A 20,602-nucleotide genomic window follows, 5' to 3' on the forward strand; every position below is an offset into this window, starting at 1 on the left:
TTAAATAACAATAAAAATAATACATATGTACTTATCTGTACATAGTGCAGTTATTTTTAAGCGGTTGTTGACATCCTATCTAAAACGTGATTTAGCCAAAAAAACAACAACAAAGTTGCCACTCTAATATGTCTTGCAATATCCGTGTGTGCAAAGGTTCTGCGCGATTCTCTTGTTCAATATTCTCTGGGTCTGAATCCGGCTCAAAGTGATATGGCAATATTGACACCATCCTTAACTTAGCAGACGGAACTTGCTGCTTTGGCAAGGGGCGGGGCAGTACTGAAACACCGTCTAAGCTGTTTGCCAATCACAACGCACTGGGACAGTTTTTCGTTACAAAAAAAAAAAATACACAGATACTATTATTTAACATTTTAATAAAACTTTAATTGTCTTTTAACTTTAATTTAATAACATTTTAATTGTCTTTTAACTTTAATTTAATTTAATTTTAATTGTTTAATTAATTTTTAATTAAAATTTTTTATTTTTAATTGTTTAATTTAATTTTTAATTTAATTGTCCTCATTTGTAAGTCGCTTTGGATAAAAGCGTCTGCTAAATGACTAAATGTAAATGTAAATGTAATTGAACACAGAACCACATCAGCAGCAGATTAGGAGTTTAAGTTAATTGTGAATACGAGTTTCCTTATCTAAAGTGTTACAAAGCATTTCTCTGCTAAATGTAAGCACTTGTGAAAAATAAGTAAACTTCGGCATACTTTAAAAAATGTATTAAAACAGCATTTATTATGGTAATAATATAGTAGAATATACTTAAATACAAACTGAATGTAATGACTACAAATATTTATTTGCAATTAAATGAAAATTTGTTGTAGTTTAAATGTATATTAAATCCAGTTATTTGAACTCAAGTCCTTTTTAAGTGGGCCATTAAATCACTCTTAAGTAAATCTAATCTTTATATGTAATTTCATAATTCTGTTGTTTTTGAAATATGGTTAAAGTGTACTGCCAAATGTACTGACAAGCATTTATGGTAACTCAAATATGTTTGAACTTTGTGTGTCATGTATTTAAAATAGATTTGTAATTTCAAATTTTTAATGGTTGCAATTTAGTACATTTTAAATATATTACCTTTAAATGTAATATTGAGTGATACAAAAATTATTCTTAGTTAAAATTACAATCAAGCACTTTACATGTGCTTTACCATGTTAATCAACATAGCAAAATAAGTGTAACAACAAATATTATTGAAACATTGATTTAAAATGTACTTTCAGGTAAACTAATTTGATATTACAAAGTGCACTTTTTTAAAAAGAAAGAAAAGAGTCATGAAAGTGTACTCTAAGTACACTTACGTACCCTTTTATTTCAGTAATATTATATTATCTGCAAGTACAGTTTTTTAAAAATATAATTAAGATTTGAAGTACACTACCAGGGTGCTTTCAGTACAATTAAGCACACTTCTCTTTCATTAGGGAGTGGAAAGGTTGGAGACAAAGACAGATAAATATACGCACTTTGCTAAAAAAAACTGAATCAGAGGTGTCTGCTGTATCCACAGTGTCGTCTTCGAGCCAGCTGGGCCGAGCAAAACTCCTCCTCTGAAATCCACGTCCACTCTGAGTGCCCTGTAGACCCTGTCGAACCTATAGTACCAGAACATGTCAGGATAGTACCACATGACACAACCTTACATATTCCAATAAAAATATAAGGAACAAATAAAAAATAAAAAATTAATAAAATGAAAAACAATTTGAGCTCAGCCATATAGCCATTACAGTACAGGACTGGAAAATGTGTTTATAATGGTCAAAAACGTAAATACCCAATTCATTATAATCACACACTTTAAGGGATAGTTCACCCAAAAATGAATTTTTCACCATTTACTCACCCTCATAGTGTTCCAAACCTGAATTAATTTCTTTCTTCTGCTGAACACAAAATAAGATATTTTAAAGAATGTGGGTAACCAAACAGTTGCTGGTAGCCAGTGACAACCTCAGTATGCAAAAAATAAATAAAATACTATGAAACTCAATAGGGACCACAAACTGTTTGGTTAACAACATTCTTCAAAATATCTTCTTTTGTGTTCAACAGAAGAAAGAAACTCATACAGGTTTGGAACGACATGAGGGTAAGTAAATGATGACAACATTTTCATTTTTGGGTGAACCCCTTAAATTCCTTAAAAGGTATGCACATACAAGTACCTTATTTGGGGGTAAATACTAACATGCAAAAAAATAATAATAACTAACACTAATTAACACAAATTAAATATCTACAAAGGTGCAATGTCAATACTTTCCGTGCTGACACACACACACCTTAAGAAGGTTGGACGCAGCACGGAGGCTCATACGAGCCACCGATTCTCTTTTTCTCCGTGGCAAACGTGTGTAACCAGAGCGCTGGCTGGTGAACGAGCAGAGAGAGGTCACTCCTGGGGTCAAAGGAGGATATGCTGTATGGGGTGTCCTCGGTCGCTCGGACTCCTCATAACGAAACTGTCGCCCACGAGCCAAAGGATCCACAATCTTAAGCGAGACAGAGAGCAAGACAGGCTATGAATCAGTAGTGGTGACACTAATTTAAAAAAAAAAGACACTAATTAAAAAAAAAAGACATACACATCCTAAGTCTTACGTAACTGTTATAATTAACTGACAAAATGTACTTAATATCTTAATAAAGGATTCAGTTGAACGAATGGATGATTTCATCATAGAAAGTTCTATACACTAAATAAATACAGGCTACTGATCAGAGCTGACTACTATAACAGTTATTAGTCATGAAAATACATACAAAACACAAAGCAAGTCATACTGTCATGCAGAGAAAGGCCTAAAAATATGCAGTTAATCTAAAAAAGAATATATTTAACTATATACCATATGTAAATGCCATAATAACCACTTTCATGTTTTTGCTAGCCTGCAGTCAGCCCAAGCTCAGGTACTACTACAGGAAAGGTGTCTTACTGAAAGCAGGCCGCACAGAATACCCAAGAGGCAGTTCGTACAGGACATGGTCTTGCTTTCAAAAACAGTGAGATAGAGTGCATGAGAATAGAACTGAGGGCAACTTTTAAAAGTTTAATCATTTTTTGATATGTTGCTTATAGCACAAGACACACACACACACACAGACAAAAGAACAACAACAAAAAAACAAAGACAAAAAAAAAAAACTGCAAACCGAATGCAAAAACATGTCCTGTATGATTTCAGAATGTGTGCTACAGCAAATTTCACTTATGTTTAAACAGAAGATTTGTAAGATTTGTAGAAGCGTTGTCGACTAGTCCAAAATAGGAAACCCCCAGAAGACAGTCAAAAACATTGTGTTTAAGCTAATATAGACATATCTATTAAAATCAACTGAATAATTTGACAAACTCAATAGTCTTCTCACACTTCTTATAGAGGATGTGGGCATTAAGCCTTTGCTCTCATTCCAGGATGTTGTGACAGAAGAATTTGACAGGGATATTCTGTTATCAATGTACCATACAATATATCTATATGTATATAATATATAAGAGTTAGGTTCTTCCAGGTGGCCTACTTGACCAAAACGTATGCTAAAGTGAATAATCTTGGAGTGATTCTTTCTGTTAATGGTTGCAGGGCTGAAAGGTCTATGTGTGTTGCCAGTTCTAGACCCAAATGCAGAGCTGCATCCTGGAATTATAAAAAGATTTCTTATAGTCACTGTAAAATATAAAGCATGTACTTTTCAGTATGCTATAGCAAAAGTAATGTGGTCGCACCCTGAGCCCGACAGAGTTTTCTTTGGGTGACATATGGTTTTTGCCCAATATTCAGACTGATTCTGCACCAGCGTTTCTACCAGTGGAGTGCATTGCAGGCAGATGTGTACTTAGTGTTTCAACTGTGCAGTTAAGTCGGACATAAGAGGGAGTATCAGTCATAATCCCACTTTACACAATTGTTGAGATTTTGGCTTACGTAATTCAAAAAGCATACTAGCTTTTTAAAAAATTGTTTAATACTCTAATTATTTTAAATATTGCACAATTTAACTAGTTAACTAGTCTGCATTCAATATTGTTGACTGTTAACAAAGTACACATTACATCTAATTTTAAAACTCTTTATGCTATTTTGAAATAATGTTTGGGTTATTTTTCTTGAGTTGCTAAGTTTGTTTTGTTTTATGTATAATAATGTTTTTTTGCTGTAACTGTGTATGTAATAGGCACACCAGGGCCAACTTTAAGTCATAAATGTATGAAAGGCCTTCACATCTTACATTTAACAGAATTTCAGCCATGTAAGTCCATAAACGCTGATGGATTCCTGTATACTTCCATATACAGGATTCTGGGCATCTTTGGTAATATACCGTACCACTTCATGTTATTTTCAACATACATTTGGCAAACAGGATGTTCAGTGGGAGTTTACTGTTTACTATACTTTTCTGAACGACTCTTTTCATGCAGTGCTATTACAAACAGAATTCCTCAGAAGTTTGCCAACAAATAATAAATCAACAATCAATTACAAAATAATGTTGTTCATTACCATGGCAATTACTTGCATGTTCACAATGATCGTATATAAAAAAAGTACCTGTACACATGAGAGGTGACAAGATCACATGAAAAGCTTGACGTGTACCAGCAACTATACTTTATATAAGAATATTCTATACGTTCTTTTTAAGTCATTTTTATTCATAATGTTCATGTCTACTGAGTGGATATTTTAAGCCTATATAAAATTTAAGCCTGCCATAAATGACATGGAGAAATCTCATGAAAAATCCGAAGTGAAATTAAATAATTTTGCATTCTGATTTAGATACTTCATATCAAGGAATTGGAATTTTTGAAAAATTCAACATAGCCTTTGTACAAATGTAAAGCAAAACATGAATGCGTAAAAAATGCAATCATTTAGTATTTCCAATGCTTCAATAATGTTTATTCAAATAGTCACACATATTCTTAGTATGAGCAGCCCGACTTTGCCTCAGGCAAATAAACTTAACTGCAAAAAAATCATATATATATATATATATATATGCCGTGGACTGTAGGCCAGTTATAAGCTTATATTCAAGGATATTGAAATAAAACAAACATTTGAACTCCAATACTTTAATCATCTGTTACAAATATTTCTTAAATTATCCTTAACTATAATTAATATATTGATATAATTGATATAACCAATCAGCATATCTGATTAAATGTTTTAATTAATGGACAACCCTTTTAATATATAGATAAATATTAAAAGATTGTTTATGAAGTCTATTAGAGGTACAGAGGAATTGGCCATTTGAAGAAATTTTAACTATTGTTCAAGTACATTTTTTTATTTCTCTATTTGTTGTACATTAAAGGCACAATATGTAAGTTTTTTTATTAAAATATCCAAAAACGACTAGAACAGTGTTATATATTTTGCTGACTTGTGTACTTACATTATCCTAAATGTTTCGAGGAATGTTTACGTCCAGAGAAATAAGCATTTTAACTAGTGACACGGAGCGTGTCCATAGTGTCATTGTGTCGCCTGCCAATGATGTCATAACCCCTCGATTTGAACTATGCCTTTGTCTCTGTTTATTTTGAATGCGCGCCCTCCAGTGGCGAAAATTACATATTGTGCCTTTAAGTACAGAAATTATACAGGTGCATCTCAATAAATTAGAATGTTGTGGAAAAGTTCATTTATTTATCAATCAATATTGTTATTATCTTTCAAATTCTAATAAATAAACTAATAAAACAAAATGGTACAAATAAAGTGCAGCACATGCAAAGAATGCAATGACTGTGGCAACATTAACATTTGAAAGGATACTATGGCAAAGTTATCACTTTCCTTATTTAAACTGATTTTTTTTTTCATGAATATATGATTGACCTGAAAAACTAAGTGAAAACAGGCTTTAATATGACTGTATTTATATATAAAGTAACGATGCGGCAATAATAATTGGCCTCAAATAAAGTATCAAAACCAAGTACATGGTTTTATTGAACAACACTGTTAAATACATAACTATCTTTTTTTCCCCGCAGCCAAACGCCACACGCCGGAGATCCGGCACGGTGCCGGAGAACTTTAAGCCCTGATATTGTGTACATACCTTTGGCATTCTGGTGGCCACTGGTGACTCCGGGCCATAATCTAGGCTGGCTGCCTCATTCTGCTCACAATACTGAGGCTTCAGTTTGCCATATCTCTGACTGCAGTGCCGAAGACTCTTCCTGTGCCATTCCTGCTGCTTGGATTCACTATCACTGCCTACTCCAAACCACTGAGCTGTACCCCTGTATTAAAAAACAACAAATATACTTATTATAGCGCCACCTTCAATAATTAATTTAGATCAAACTGGATTTGTGATAAACCATTTACTGTATGATAATGTTGGTCAAACACTTAATCTTAATGATTATGCAAGTACAATTAAGAAATAAATGATAATAATGGCATTAAATACTGAAAAAGCGTTTGACAGGGTTCTACAGCCCTTTATTTTTGAAATTTGCAAAGCAGTTGGTTTTAATCAAAAGTTTATTTAAAAAAAAATACATATGTACATACAACGATGTTCTTTCAGAGAAATTTGAATTAATGAAGGGTACAAGATAAAGATATCCCTTGTCACCTACTTCATGTATAGAGCCATTAGCACAGCATATACGATTTAATTCTTCAATAAAAGGTCTTGGAGTCGAGGATGAGGAACATAAACTTGCATTGTATGCAATATTGTTTTTAACAGATGTAGAAAATTCATTACCCTCAGTATTAGAAGAGATAGATCTATATGGAGATTTGTCAGGTTAGAAACTACATTTTAACAAGACAGAAGCTAGGAAATGGGGGGTAAACTACAAAAGGGTTTTTAAAAGAAATATGAAATTGAATGGCATCAAACTTAAACAAAGTACTTAGGAGTAATTATTCCAAACAATGTAGAGAATTTATGAAGTGTAATTATGATATTTTAAAAACTACTATAAGACATGGTTTAAAAAGTGGAAAATACGACCTTTGTAAAATTATCTTTGTTTGAAAAAATCAGTACAATTAATATTATCATACTCTCTTATTTCTGTTTCAAAATCTTCCTGTTTATATACACCTAGTATAGTATACATGGAATATTTGTTATATATAATATTTTTAGAAAATTTATTTGGGATGAAGGGAAACCAAGAGTAAAATTTAAGGTCTTACAAAATAGAAAAGAAATAGGGGGTCTAGCATTAGCTAATTTAGATAATTATTACTTTATATAATTATTATTTTATAGATATCTACAAAAAAAAACGTTATTTAAAAGATGAAATTAAAACAAAAAATTCACCCTCAGTTTGCAATTTACGATCAAAGTTAGCAAAATTAAAGAGCAGGTCATATGATATTTTAAAGTGTCCTAGTATTGTGTTGGAGGCCCCTACAACAGGTTTAAATGCATCTAAGGATATACAGAATATACATTTAATATTAGAATAATTTTTCAATGATTTCGAAACGATTCGTTCAAAGCAGTTCTGAGCGTAAAGTGGACATATCATGAAAATCTGACTTTTTCCGCATTTAAGTGCTATAATTGGGTCCCCGGTGAATCTAACATCCCAGAAAACGTGAAATAGGACAACCCAGTAACTTTGTTTAGGTAAGCCTTTCTCTGCAAGCATGTGAAAAAACGAGCCGCTCAGATTTCGCTCCCCTAGTGACGCAGGAAGGGGATCTTATTATAATATCACTGCCCCTTAATCTGCACATTTCCACCCACGGCGCTGCTGTCACTTAATACACAGATCTAATATAAACATGCGATTTCTTTCCCAGCTGTTTACCTTCACAGACATAACTGACTGTGTTTTTGTAACTTATGTGTACTTACATTACTTTAGTACTCACATGTGACAGCCGCTTTCTGTGCACATGCCTCAGATGTGTGCACTCAGAAAACACTGTATCAGAAGTTTAAACTGATATGGCTTTAAAACGCATGATTTCAGCGTGATATACATGATTATCAAAACCAAACAGATGTTTTTTTGGCAGAGTATTTGAGGTATGAGCTGTAAATTCACAGCCCTAATCTGGTAAAGGGGGCGGGGAGCAGAAGCTCATTTGCATTTAAAGATACAGGCACGAAAACAGCGTGTTTCTGCTTCCACTCAAAATAGGCATGTTCAAAATGATATAATAAATGATCTGTGGGGTATTTTGAGCTGGAAATTCACAGACACATTCTGGGGACACCTGAGACTTATATTACATCTTGTAAAAAGGGGCATAATAGGTGCCCTTTAAAGTGCTAACATCTAGGTAGCTAGGCATCACAAAGCATAAGCAGTATATTATGTGGATATTCTATTCGAGCCCGAGTTCGAGGATGATACCAACGCAGTCGCTCAACCAGAAACTCCATCGCAATCACGACTTGATCAGGACGTTTCTCAGTGGTAAGTTTAAACTTTGTATGTGATACTTTATGTGATGTGACAGCAGTTTTATTGCATTCATTATTATTATTTACTTATTTGAGGTGCACGTGTGGGAACTGTCAGAATGCCCAGTGAGGCTGAAAACACGGCGTCTTCTCGACATGATGTAAACACACTAACTAGCGGAAGTGTTTATGGGCAGGTCAGAGTGTTCGTATTTCGTGGGCAGGTGGGGATTATGTAAATGTGTTACCTTGTGATGTATATAGGTAAGACTCGTTAAGGTGGTTCAGAGTCGACTCTTTCTTTTGAGAGACAATATCCTAATTTATCATGCACTTTTTTGATTAACAACTTTGCAGACTGTTTACATTGAAGGATAGCTACGTTACAAACTGCAAAAAATATATTTTTCAAAAACCCATATGACCTGCTCTTTAACAAAGTACATAATTTACATAACATTAAAGTTAAATGGGAAGTTGAGTTAGACCAGGGGTGTCCAATCCTGCTCCTGAAGGGCCACTGTCCTGTAGAGTTTAGCTCCAACCCCAATTAAACACACCTGGACAACTAATCAAGGTCTTACTAAGCATAGTAGAAACTTCCAGGCAGGTGTGTTGAGGCAAGTTGGAGCTAGTTGGAGCAGGACAGTGGCCCTCCAGGACCGCGTTTAGACACCCTCGAGTTAGACAAAATAATGGAAGGGGATTGGAAACAAAGTTTAAAAGAAATTCTAAAAAATCTAATTTTTTTTTTAAGAAACCAATTATAATAAAGATATTAAATATAAACTTCAGAAGTGTATGTTGGATGATTTTTGTCTTTTATGCACAAGAATATTCCAGAAAAATCCAGTATGTGACAGAAACTTCTAGAAAGTTCTCATACTTGCAAAAGCAAAATATATTTAAAAATAAATTAATAAATCAATAAAAACATGCAAAATTCGTTCAAAACTTATTTGTTTCTAAACCAATGTTTCATAATTAATGATAGAAGTTCTAAAATGTACCTGACCTAAATATTTACTAAAATATTGATGCAACATGAAAATTAATCATACAATAGTAATTAGCACCACAGAATTACAGAACCATAAACAATTTAAGTGAAACAAATTGATTACATTGTTTTACTTCTCTTATACCTTCCTTCCTTCCATTGAATTAATTATTTATTTATTTACGTATTTATCATTATTATTAGTAGTAGTATTTTCTTCCTTTTGATGCTGTATAAAAGGGTTTATATTTTAATTGAATTATATTATTTTAATTATTTGTTTAGGCATTATGCATGGCTATAAGTGCTTGATATAAATATATGAATGCAAGTGTAATTTTTTGGAGAAAAGCACCTCATTATGTTGGTTATTGTTTCTATTTATGTGTTTTCTTTTATATATTGGTGGAGGGTATTGCTATTACAAAAGAAAAAAGTGAACAATTAATGGGAAAAAATATTCTGTCTTTATAAAAGAAAATTATTTGTATAATGTATTAAATGAATTATAGTGCCACCTAGTGTCTGACATGCATGGGGGCGCCTGAGTAGTGGATGAAATATATGACCATCCCACCAAGTTCGACATTTATATCACTTAAAGTCTCTAAGGTCCAGATTAAAAAGAATAATTGGCAAAACAGGCTTAATGTTTGGGCCCCAAAAAATCTACAGACAAATATCTATGTAGTTGTTTAAAAGGGTCTTATCCAAGTACACCTTTAAGGTCAGGAGACATGTATTTTATTATATAGGCTAATTAGTTTATTATTTTTGCCAGATAGGAGCTAAAATTAACTATCAAAACATTTTTGTTTTTGTTTACAGGGGTGCTAACTGGGTTTGCCGTATCTAAATATGTTATTACTGACAAACAATCTATATTTGTATCTTCACTTTAATGCACTTTTTGTCATTTTAATTCAATAGTCCTTGTCTTCTGTTTGATAAAACTAAAACTTGTTTAAATTATCAATCTATTTCAATTTACCAGTTCTGTGTGATCACTGTATAATGCAAAATGCTAAAGTTTCTTTACAGTCTTATATTTCTAATTGATATTTAAAAAAAATAAATCTATTCATCTATTTTTTTATCCACTCATTCACCTGTGATAGACAAGTTTACCTGCGAATGCTCTGAGAGAGTGACGTTTGCCTTTTGAACGTTGTTCGTCTGTCCCTTGTAGATGGACTGCTGTCTGACAATCCTTCACTTGACTGCTGTAGACTCTCACTTTTCTTAAAAGATGGCCGCAGGGACTATAAATCACAAACACTCATGCAATTAGGACCCACTAGACTATATTAGCTGTGTAGCCTCAAACAGCTTCAAACAAAATTCTTGGATATCTCTTAAAGACTTACAGTCATTAACTTAGTAGCAAAGTTTACAACTAGTTCTTTCTTAAAAGCTTTATATACAGCAGGTAACCTATTTAAAACATTAATTCCATGTGAACTAATAAGTCTGCAGTTCTGAATTCTAAAGTTCCTTTGCAGTCAGTCAAACAGAACTGAAAATTTTCAGCAACTCTTGCCATTTAACAATCAAGATGTACTAATAAACTGTTAACGAATGGTCTGTGGGCATGCCATTGGAGTGCAGAAAGAAGAAAACCTACCTTTCTAAACTGCTCAGAATCCGTGTATCATTTGTTCATTAGTTTTTTGATTTAACATTGAAAGTAGAAAAATGGGAAAACCGGCTCCTTTTTCGTTTTTTCATTTAAAAAAATAAAATAGAAATAATAAAAATGATAATAAAAATAAAACAAAATGGAAAAACAAGAATTCCGCTTAATTTTTTAGTTTTTTGTTCAGGGGTGGGAAAATGACTAAACAGCTTGAATATTCGATTTCTACACATGGGCGGGAATTAAACACACACTTCGGCAAATTAAACGCTGAAGATTTTAACTAAATTAAAATATTTAATTTAGAAGTAATGAATGAATTAAACAAACAAACTTACTGGGCGACCAGGGTAGGCTATGACAGCCGTCATATCATACCCTGCCATGCCCAGCTGATGATGCAAAGCATAGAATTTATATCTACACAGAAAAAAGCCCTGTAGGCTCTGCCCCGGTACAGATTGTGTCGAGCTATTCGTTAGTCTGTGTGGAAAAAGCTACCAGTTCAATGAAATGAGACAGTAGATTATAACTGGGAGGCAGGACCTAAACAGGCCAAAACAGGAGTCAAAGACAGACTCCCAGAATAGAGATAGAGCAGGTCACATCAAAAACATGGGTTAAATTAGCTAGTTCTGTGTGCCAGGAAAGATTAGAGCCAATTTTCTTTTAGACCAGCAAAATAGTGAAACCCGGGGAAGTGCTTTAGGACAAAGCCCTATCTGTAAATTTCTGCAAAAGTAGGTAAATAAAATACACCAGACAACTAATTGAAAAACAAATGTTTTGTTGATGTAAGGAGTGCACTGGGGATAAAAGAGGAATTTCTGTATTCCAAAATGGCATCTGAGTTGATTTCAGATGTTGAGAAAAGTTTCTATAAGTTTTAATTCAATTTATTAGATACATGTTATATGATCTGTGTGACCCCCTTGTAGCCTTTTTTTTATGACGTTGCAGGGTGTTCCAATTTCCAAATGAGAGATTATTGTCATTGAAGTCCACTTCAGTGGATATCCCCTCAGGGAGTAGGGAGCAGTGAACACTCTGCAGGGACCCTGTCCGTCGGAACGCACCTCATGTTCACTCCCTTTGGATTGGAATCTTACTTAAGATTTGCATGAAGATATGCAAAGCATAGAATTTATATCTACACAGAAAAAAGAACTGTAGGCTCTGCCCCGGTACAGATTGTGTCGAGCTATTCGTTAGTCTGGTTGTTTGATGAGAAAAATATGAAATGTAGTTGCAATAAACGAGTTAAGAATCCGTACACCTGCAGCAGTGGAGGACTATTATTCTGCTGCACGGAACTGAGGAAAAACTGATGATGGCACGGTTTGATTTTCGGCTGACCAATTAGCAGAAAGGGATGTTTAATTTCCGCCCATGTGTAGAAATCGAATATTCAAGCTGTTTATTCATTTTTCTACCCCTGAACAAAAAACGAAGGATTAAGCAGAATTCTTGTTTTTCTTTTTTTGGAAAAAAATGAAAAAACGAAAAAGGAACCGTTTTCTAATTTTTCTAATTTCAATATTAAATCAAAAAACGAATGATACACGGATTGTTCCGTGTCAGCAGCTAACATTTTTATTTGACCGATATGGATAATCAAATATGAATATATTTGGTCTAACCACTTATTTCATTATTAATATGTTGGTAACAAAAATATCCACCACACAATATCCGTTTTGTTTATTCATCCATATCTATCAATTCAAGTTGAGCATATAAGTAATCAAACCTTTTTTTGTCCACATTTTGTAGTTAAATGCTAAAATGTTTATTTTTCACATCAGTCTACACTCCATACCCACAATAACAAAGCAAACAAAATTTCAAAAAATAACATAGAAAAAAATAAAAACAAAACATTTTAAACTAACATTATCTTGCATTGCTTCAAAACTAAAATTAAATAGAAATTATAGTAAAATATTTTCAGTTTTCATTTTTCAAACTGAAGACAAAAATGGCCCAAATCTTGTGCCCCGCATATGACTTTTTGCTCATATCTGTGTTTTTTTTTTTTTACATAACAGTGTGAACTGCACAAATCTCCCACAAGCAACATGACATTCTGTGTGAGATATGCTGATCAGATTTTTTTAACTCAAACCTTTACTTTGGACTCTCTTAAATACCTTTTTTTCAGCCTCGGGTTTGGGAATTGCAATCATCAGACTTGGTGGCTTCTTGCTCTTCAGCCTACTTTTTGATTGACCACTGTGACTGTTTGAAGCATCTTCTTCCTCAGATGACATCCTTAATCCGTTTTTCAGGTCTATTTAAAAAAAAAAAAAAAAAAAAAAACATTTTAATCGAGGAGAAAATAGCCTGATTGTATTTGCCCCTTTTTTATATATATGTATACTCTGTATTACAATATCTTGACATTTGCATCTGGATATCTGGATATTTTTAACTCTCCTACCCCAAAAAAAAACCATACATACATAAAATAATAAATGAAATTTAATTAAAAAAAAAAAAAAATTTTTTAAATGGAGTCAAAACTATATTTATTATTGGATGTGACATTTATGTTTTAAATCTAATGATAAATGAGATAAGAAATCTTATATGCACCATTTGTAATGATATTTCTATATAAACATTAAATTTAATGAGATTACTGAAAAATAAAGCATAGTCATCTTCATTAAGAAACCAGGCAGATAAAAAAAAGTATATAGGAGGAAAGCATTAAGTTAAATCTTATGTTTGCGTAAGTGTTTGAAGGTAGTTTAGATGTACCCTTCACAACATCTCACAATCACATTGTATTGTGTCGTAGAAAACCTGTCTGAAATCAGTTTTTGAAGGCAATTTGAGTTTTTTTTATGATTTATTTATAGACTTTTCACAACAACAACAAAACAATCATGACAATAACAAACATTCCTCTACTTTGATAGCAAGACATAGGAGAACTACATAACAATATAAAAATTTACTAAGATAAGGTAAGCATCAACTAGGTCCATGAAGCGGAGCATGAGAAGACAGATAAAAGTTCTGTTTGAGTATACAGCAAGTCAATGTTTTTTGGAGCTTATCGTTTGCATTTCTGCTTTTTCACAAATGGTTTGACCTTGGAACATTAAACTTTTCACACTTTTGCTTAGTTCCGAGCAAAGGGTTTAACCTGTTCTCAAAAGTCATCATACAATATTCTTACAATCTTTTACAAATTTATTTTGTCAAAGTAAGTTCATAGTTTGCATGCATTGTTTTTACATGCATTTTCTGATGTGTAGTAGTACACATGACCTTACTACAACCATATACTTAGCTGTTATAGTTCTTATGTTCACAAAAATGCTGTGGCTATGGTGTCAGTTCTGTTATTGTGCTTTGGAATTGAATTGTCATGTCATCATGTTCCAAATGCTGATTTTAAATTCCAAATAGCTCCAGATCATTTAGAATGTTCAGTACTTTTTGTGACCTACATATATGTGACCATATAATCTGAACGCTGAATAAATAAGCTTTCCATTGATGTATGGTTTGTTAGGATATGACAATATTTGGCTGAGATACAACTATTTGAAAATCTGGAATCTGAGGGTGCAAAAAAATCTAAATATTGAGAAAATCGCCTTTAAAGTTGTGCAAATGAAGTTCTTAGCAATGCATATTACTAATCAAAAATTTAGTTTTGATATATTTATGGTAGGAAATTTACAAAATATCTTCATGGAACATGATCTTTACTTAATATTCTAATGATTTTTGGCATAAAAGAAAAATCTATAATTTTGACCCATACAATGTATTTTTGGCTATTGCTACAAATATACCCCAGCGACTTAAGACTGGTTTTGTGGTCCAGGGTCACATATGGCATCACAAAAAGTGGGCCACAGACACATCTGTAGAACAGTTAGGAATGGATAAGTCTACTTAAGTCTATATTAAATTATGTCAAGAGGAGTGTAGCTGTTTGAAAAACTTACACTGATAAGATAACTTTATTGTTAATTATTAACTTAACTGCACTAAATGTTTTTATTAAAATAAAAATACAGATGACTTTTAACCTTACATATTCATAAAAGGCAATATTATGCTTAAAAATATATACTTTTTTAAACTCAGAGTATGTTATTTGCCATTTTCTTTAGCCACTACTGTTATGAAAAATAACAGCTGAGCTACCTCCTATGTTTCTGTTAAAGGCACAATATGTAAGATTTTTTTATTAAAATATCCAAAAACCACTAGAACAGGGTTATATGTTTTGTTGACTTGTGTACTTACATTATCCCAAATGTTTCGAAGAATGTTTAAATCCAGAGAAATAAGCAATTTTAACTAGTGACACGGACCGTGTCCATAGTGTCATTGTGTCGCCTGCCAATGACGTCATAACCCCTCGATTTTCGGTTTTGTTTTGTAGAACACATGGAAACACCAAAGACGCTTTAATATGTTGTGCGTTTTATCTAGTATGATAGATCTAGTTCTTGGTGTGAACGGGCCTTAAGGGCGAGTAAATTTTTATTTTTGGCTGAACTATCCCCTCTGCATTTCACACAACGCAATCACAACCCCTTACCATTCAAAAAATCTCTAATCTTCTGAATGAAGTCTTTAAGCATCTTGTTGGAGTTCTCAAAGAGTTCTTTCTTGCCCTGGGCTTTATCAAGAGTGTCCTTCGCTTGAGTCTTCACAGTCTGGGTGAGTGTAGCAATGTCTCGGAGCTGAGAGTTAAGCAGAGATTATTCAGGCTCTTTCAAAAGCTCACATGCACTGCACATGCTCAAACAGACACCCATTTACCTTTTTAGCAATGGTATGTAGCTCCTCACTGGTAGTGGTCAGGTTCTTATGAACATCATCAGCATTGTCCAGGGCCTTCAATGAGGCACCAACACGCCCTCTAGCGGCGAAAATTACATATTGTGCCTTTAAGAACTGATAAACAAGTATGTGGTGTGCACCCGGGAACTGGGAAGTATGCCAATGCTTGGGCAGGCAGATAGGGAGATATATGTAGTTGTGATTTCTGTGTTCTGGGCCATTCTTCGCCACTTCTCATCTGACACTTGACTAGTAGCGACATTAATAAAAAAACTCTTCATCTCCACCCCAGACTCCCTGTCTCTTCATTCATGATCCAACATTCTTGGTGTCACCTCATTCATGATCTAACATTCTACACCACTTAGCTGTCAGTATTTCACTGTAAATTTACAACAAAAAGTAGTACAGTGAGGATGAGGACTCTTCCAATAACATGCCCCGCTAACAGTGTGGAAAAAGCTACCAGTTCAATGAAATGAGACAGTAGAGTGTAATTGGGAGGCAGGACCTAAACAGGCCAAAACAGGAGTCAAAGACAGACTCCCAGAATAGAGATAGAGCAGGTCACATCAAAAACATGGGTTAAATGAAAAGTTTCTATAAGTTTTAATTCAATTTATTAGATACATGTTATATGATCTGTGTGACCCCCTTGTAGCCTTTTGTTTTTGATGACGTTGCAGGGTGTTCCAATTTCCAAATGAGAGATTATTGTCATTGAAGTCCACTTCAGTGGATATCCCCTCAGGGAGTAGGGAGCAGTGAACACTCTGCAGGGACCCTGTCCGTCGGAACGCACCTCATGTTCACTCCCTTTGGATTGGAATCTTACTTAAGATGGCGGAATAACCTGAGAAGTCCACTTCACAGTACACTTACGCTCAAATGGAATGCATATACGGTCTCCCAACCCTTTTTTCCCAAGAGACCCCTATTGGAATATTAAAAATTCTTAATGACAACAAGAATTTTGTAATATATACATATTTTTGATATATGCAACATATTTTTTAATATATGCAACAACTGCAGAAAGATTCAAACAATAACATTAACAACAACAGCCAGATTTAAAAAAAAAAAAAAAATGTTGGTTGGTTGGTTGGTTGGGGGACTTACAACAAAACATGTTATCTGCATTTACTACATTCAAATAAAGCTTTGACAAAAAAAGAAGAAGCTTTTTTTATTTTATTTTTAACTTTTAGAATGCACAATATGCAGATTTTCCTTCAACTGGTTAAAATGTATAATAATGCATAAAAGCTTGATTCTTACCTCAATTCATGTAATATTTCCTCATCACTCAAATTTTAAACTGCCTTCTGCCATATTTTCTTACAAAACAAAATCTATGCTGCAGCCTGCGCCTGCGAGAGGGGACTTTGGTAAGACTGTTGCTAACTTTGCTTGATGCTGGGCAGTATTTACTGTGAGTTTTTCAAATTGTAGTAATTGGGCTAAAGGATCTAACACAAAAAATCTCATTGGTTGCTTCTGTCATCTCTAGTCTGATGGCTGAGACAGTCTCTTGCTGCCACCTACTAGTGTAACAATGTAATTGCACAGAGTGAGAGCTTGTCATCTTATGGGTTGCAATTATGTTCAGTTTGATGTAGGTCAGTAGCTCCCAAACCGAGGGTCGCGACCCCCACTAGAGGTCACTAAAGATTAACAAGGGGATGCCAAGCTCTCTCTGGTTTAGGGATGCTCATTTCGGTTAATTTTCCTGACCGACAACCACAGCTCATTATCCAAACATTAACTGTTAACTGATAAGATTAGAATATTAAATTAGTATTAAATAAATAATAGAATGGACAGTGTCTGTGACCCATTAAAAATACACACGCACACTCACACACACACACACATACATATATATATATACGTATATATATACACACACACTGTTTTTTTTGTTTTGTTTTTTTCACGGTTTTATTTTACTATGACAGCTGCATGATCTGAAATTACTATGGGGCTATAAGAGCAGAAACTGACAGAAGCAAGCAGCTGGGTCATTCCATGTCAACCAGAGGTCCCCAGCTAAAAAATTAGATTTTTACCTTTTTTCCCGTTGAAAGAAATACATAAATGAACAACACCTCTGCCTGACCATGTCCTGAAATCAGTCCAATAGACTAGCGCGACATCACGGGTGGAGTGATATATCGACTAGGATGCTTAAAAGGGCACATGGTATAAAGCATTAGCTTCTGATAGGTTGAAGCAAGCGCTCAAATGGATGCAGGAGGTATGGCAGGGTGATGCAGAGTCTCGTTCCCTTCGGGTAACCATTGTTACATGCGTAACCTAGAGACGTTCCTTTTCAAGAACTCGCGCTGCATCGGAAATTCTTTGCGAACAGAAATACCAACTCCACCATATTGACGAATGCCTGTCTAGTGTGAAGTCAAAGCGCACATCTCAAGACAGAAGCACTCTAGAACCCAGAATGGTCCCAACATTTAGATCAGTGGTTCCCAACCACGTTCCTGGAGGCCCCCCAGCCCTGCATATTTTGTATGGCTCCCTTATCAATTCAAGTCTTGTAGTCTCTCCTAATGAGCTGATGAGTTGAATCAGGCGTGTTAGATGAGGGAGACATACAAAATGTGCAGGGCTGGGGGGCCTCCAGAAACGTGGTTGGGAATCACCTATTTAGGTTATGAAACTTGACGAAGATGAGTGGGGTAGACCAACCCGCAGCCTCACAAACATTGTGTATAGAAACACCAGATAAGAAGGCCTTAGAGGCCGCCATACCTCGAGTTGAGTGGGCCCTGACCCCCAGAGGTGAGGGGAGATCAGAGGGCTCGTAAGCTAGGGAGATAGCCTCAAAAATCCACCTGCTTATTGTCTGCTTAGTCATCGGAAGAAATTGGGCAGACCAAAGTAGACGAAAAGTTGATCAATTTTCCTCCACAGCTCTGTGGACACACCAAATTAAGCTTCTCCAGGTCTGGCTCCCAAAAGAGAGGAGGACATAATACCTGCAGCACTATGGGCCATGGAACAACAGTGGGCACCTTTGGAACATAGCCCGGCCTTGGGTGCGAAAAGGCTTTCAGTTGGTTGGTTGGGTGACTTACAACAAAACATGTTATCTGCATTTACTACATTCAAATAAAGCTTTGACAAAAAAAGAAGAAGCTTTTTTTATTTTATTTTTAACTTTTAGAATGCACAATATGCAGATTTTCCTTCAACTGGTTAAAATGTATAATAATGCATAAAAGCTTGATTCTTACCTCAATTCATGTAATATTTCCTCATCACTCAAATTTTAAACTGCCTTCTGCCATATTTTCTTACAAAACAAAATCTATGCTGCAGCCTGCGCCTGCGAGAGGGGACTTTGGTAAGACTGTTGCTAACTTTGCTTGATGCTGGGCAGTATTTACTGTGAGTTTTTCAAATTGTAGTAATTGGGCTAAAGGATCTAACACAAAAAATCTCATTGGTTGCTTCTGTCATCTCTAGTCTGATGGCTGAGACAGTCTCTTGCTGCCACCTACTAGTGTAACAATGTAATTGCACAGAGTGAGAGCTTGTCATCTTATGGGTTGCAATTATGTTCAGTTTGATGTAGGTCAGTAGCTCCCAAACCGAGGGTCGCGACCCCCACTAGAGGTCACTAAAGATTAACAAGGGGATGCCAAGCTCTCTCTGGTTTAGGGATGCTCATTTCGGTTAATTTTCCTGACCGACAACCACAGCTCATTATCCAAACATTAACTGTTAACTGATAAGATTAGAATATTAAATTAGTATTAAATAAATAATAGAATGGATAGTGTCTGTGACCCATTAAAAATACACACGCGCACACACACACACACACACATACATATATATATATACGTATATATATACACACACACTGTTTTTTTTGTTTTGTTTTTTTCACGGTTTTATTTTACTATGACAGCTGCATGATCTGAAATTACTATGGGGCTATAAGAGCAGAAACTGACAGAAGCAAGCAGCTGGGTCATTCCATGTCAACCAGAGGTCCCCAGCTAAAAAAATTTATTTTATTTTTTTCTGGTGAAAGAAATACATAAATGAATAAGAAAGCCAAAATATTAAAGGCCATGGATGAATACTTACTATTTAATGCAACAAATATTATTAATGTCAACAGACCTACCAACCTCTGTGCCAAAATAAAATAATGATGCTGCCATCTTACTAATCTTCATTTTTACTCCCCTGTAATTTGGCTCCAAATATTAGGTGAAAATGGTCATTTTGACCCTCCTCAACAAAATAGTGGGTTACTCCATAAATATTCATTCATGGCATTTCATATTTTGGCTTTCAGTACTACATATGTTTGTCTTTCTTCAGAAAAAAAATTGTCAACTAAATTAAGAATTTGAGCCGGGGAAGTTTCTGAAATTTGGTTGATTTGACATGGAATGACCCAGCTTGTTGATAAGTGTTGTGTACTGGAGATAACAAGTGAACTGCTTATTACTAGGATTAAAAAATACATCAGAGACTGCATACTGCTCCATAAACAGTTGTCTTCAGATGGACAGAGAAAAAGGCTTATTAGACAAATGATCGAGTGAGGGACCATGACAGCAATTAAAATCACCACTGAGAACAAGCTGACAAGAGTCTAAATCAAAAATAAATTTTATATATATATATATATATATATATATATATTTTAAAGTC

At 34.4% G+C, this 20,602-nt stretch overlaps 1 protein-coding gene across 3 annotated transcripts in view; it reads right to left on the reverse strand.

Annotated features, from left to right (window-relative positions):
- Positions 1 to 20,602, reverse strand: part of LOC107715486 (inactive rhomboid protein 2) — a 73,588-nt gene that overhangs the window by 25,017 nt on the left and 27,969 nt on the right. For 2 of the 3 annotated variants that reach the window (XM_016521639.1, XM_016521638.1), the window contains 5 exons: positions 13,243 to 13,382; positions 10,585 to 10,718; positions 6,129 to 6,312; positions 2,324 to 2,533; positions 1,505 to 1,633 (listed from right to left, as the gene is read on the reverse strand). In XM_016521639.1, coding sequence (XP_016377125.1) covers positions 1,505 to 1,633; positions 2,324 to 2,533; positions 6,129 to 6,312; positions 10,585 to 10,718; positions 13,243 to 13,362 — 777 coding nt within the window. In that variant the 5' untranslated portion in view covers positions 13,363 to 13,382. Of the gene's footprint in view, positions 1 to 1,504; positions 1,634 to 2,323; positions 2,534 to 6,128; positions 6,313 to 10,584; positions 10,719 to 13,242; positions 13,383 to 17,188; positions 17,274 to 20,602 lie in introns of those variants that run through there. The other variant, XM_016521640.1, reaches the window with a different exon arrangement.

This window comes from Sinocyclocheilus rhinocerous, unplaced genomic scaffold (genome assembly GCF_001515625.1).
Source record: "Sinocyclocheilus rhinocerous isolate Xijiao unplaced genomic scaffold, SAMN03320098_v1.1 scaffold3526, whole genome shotgun sequence".
Lineage (NCBI taxonomy): Eukaryota > Metazoa > Chordata > Actinopteri > Cypriniformes > Cyprinidae > Sinocyclocheilus > Sinocyclocheilus rhinocerous.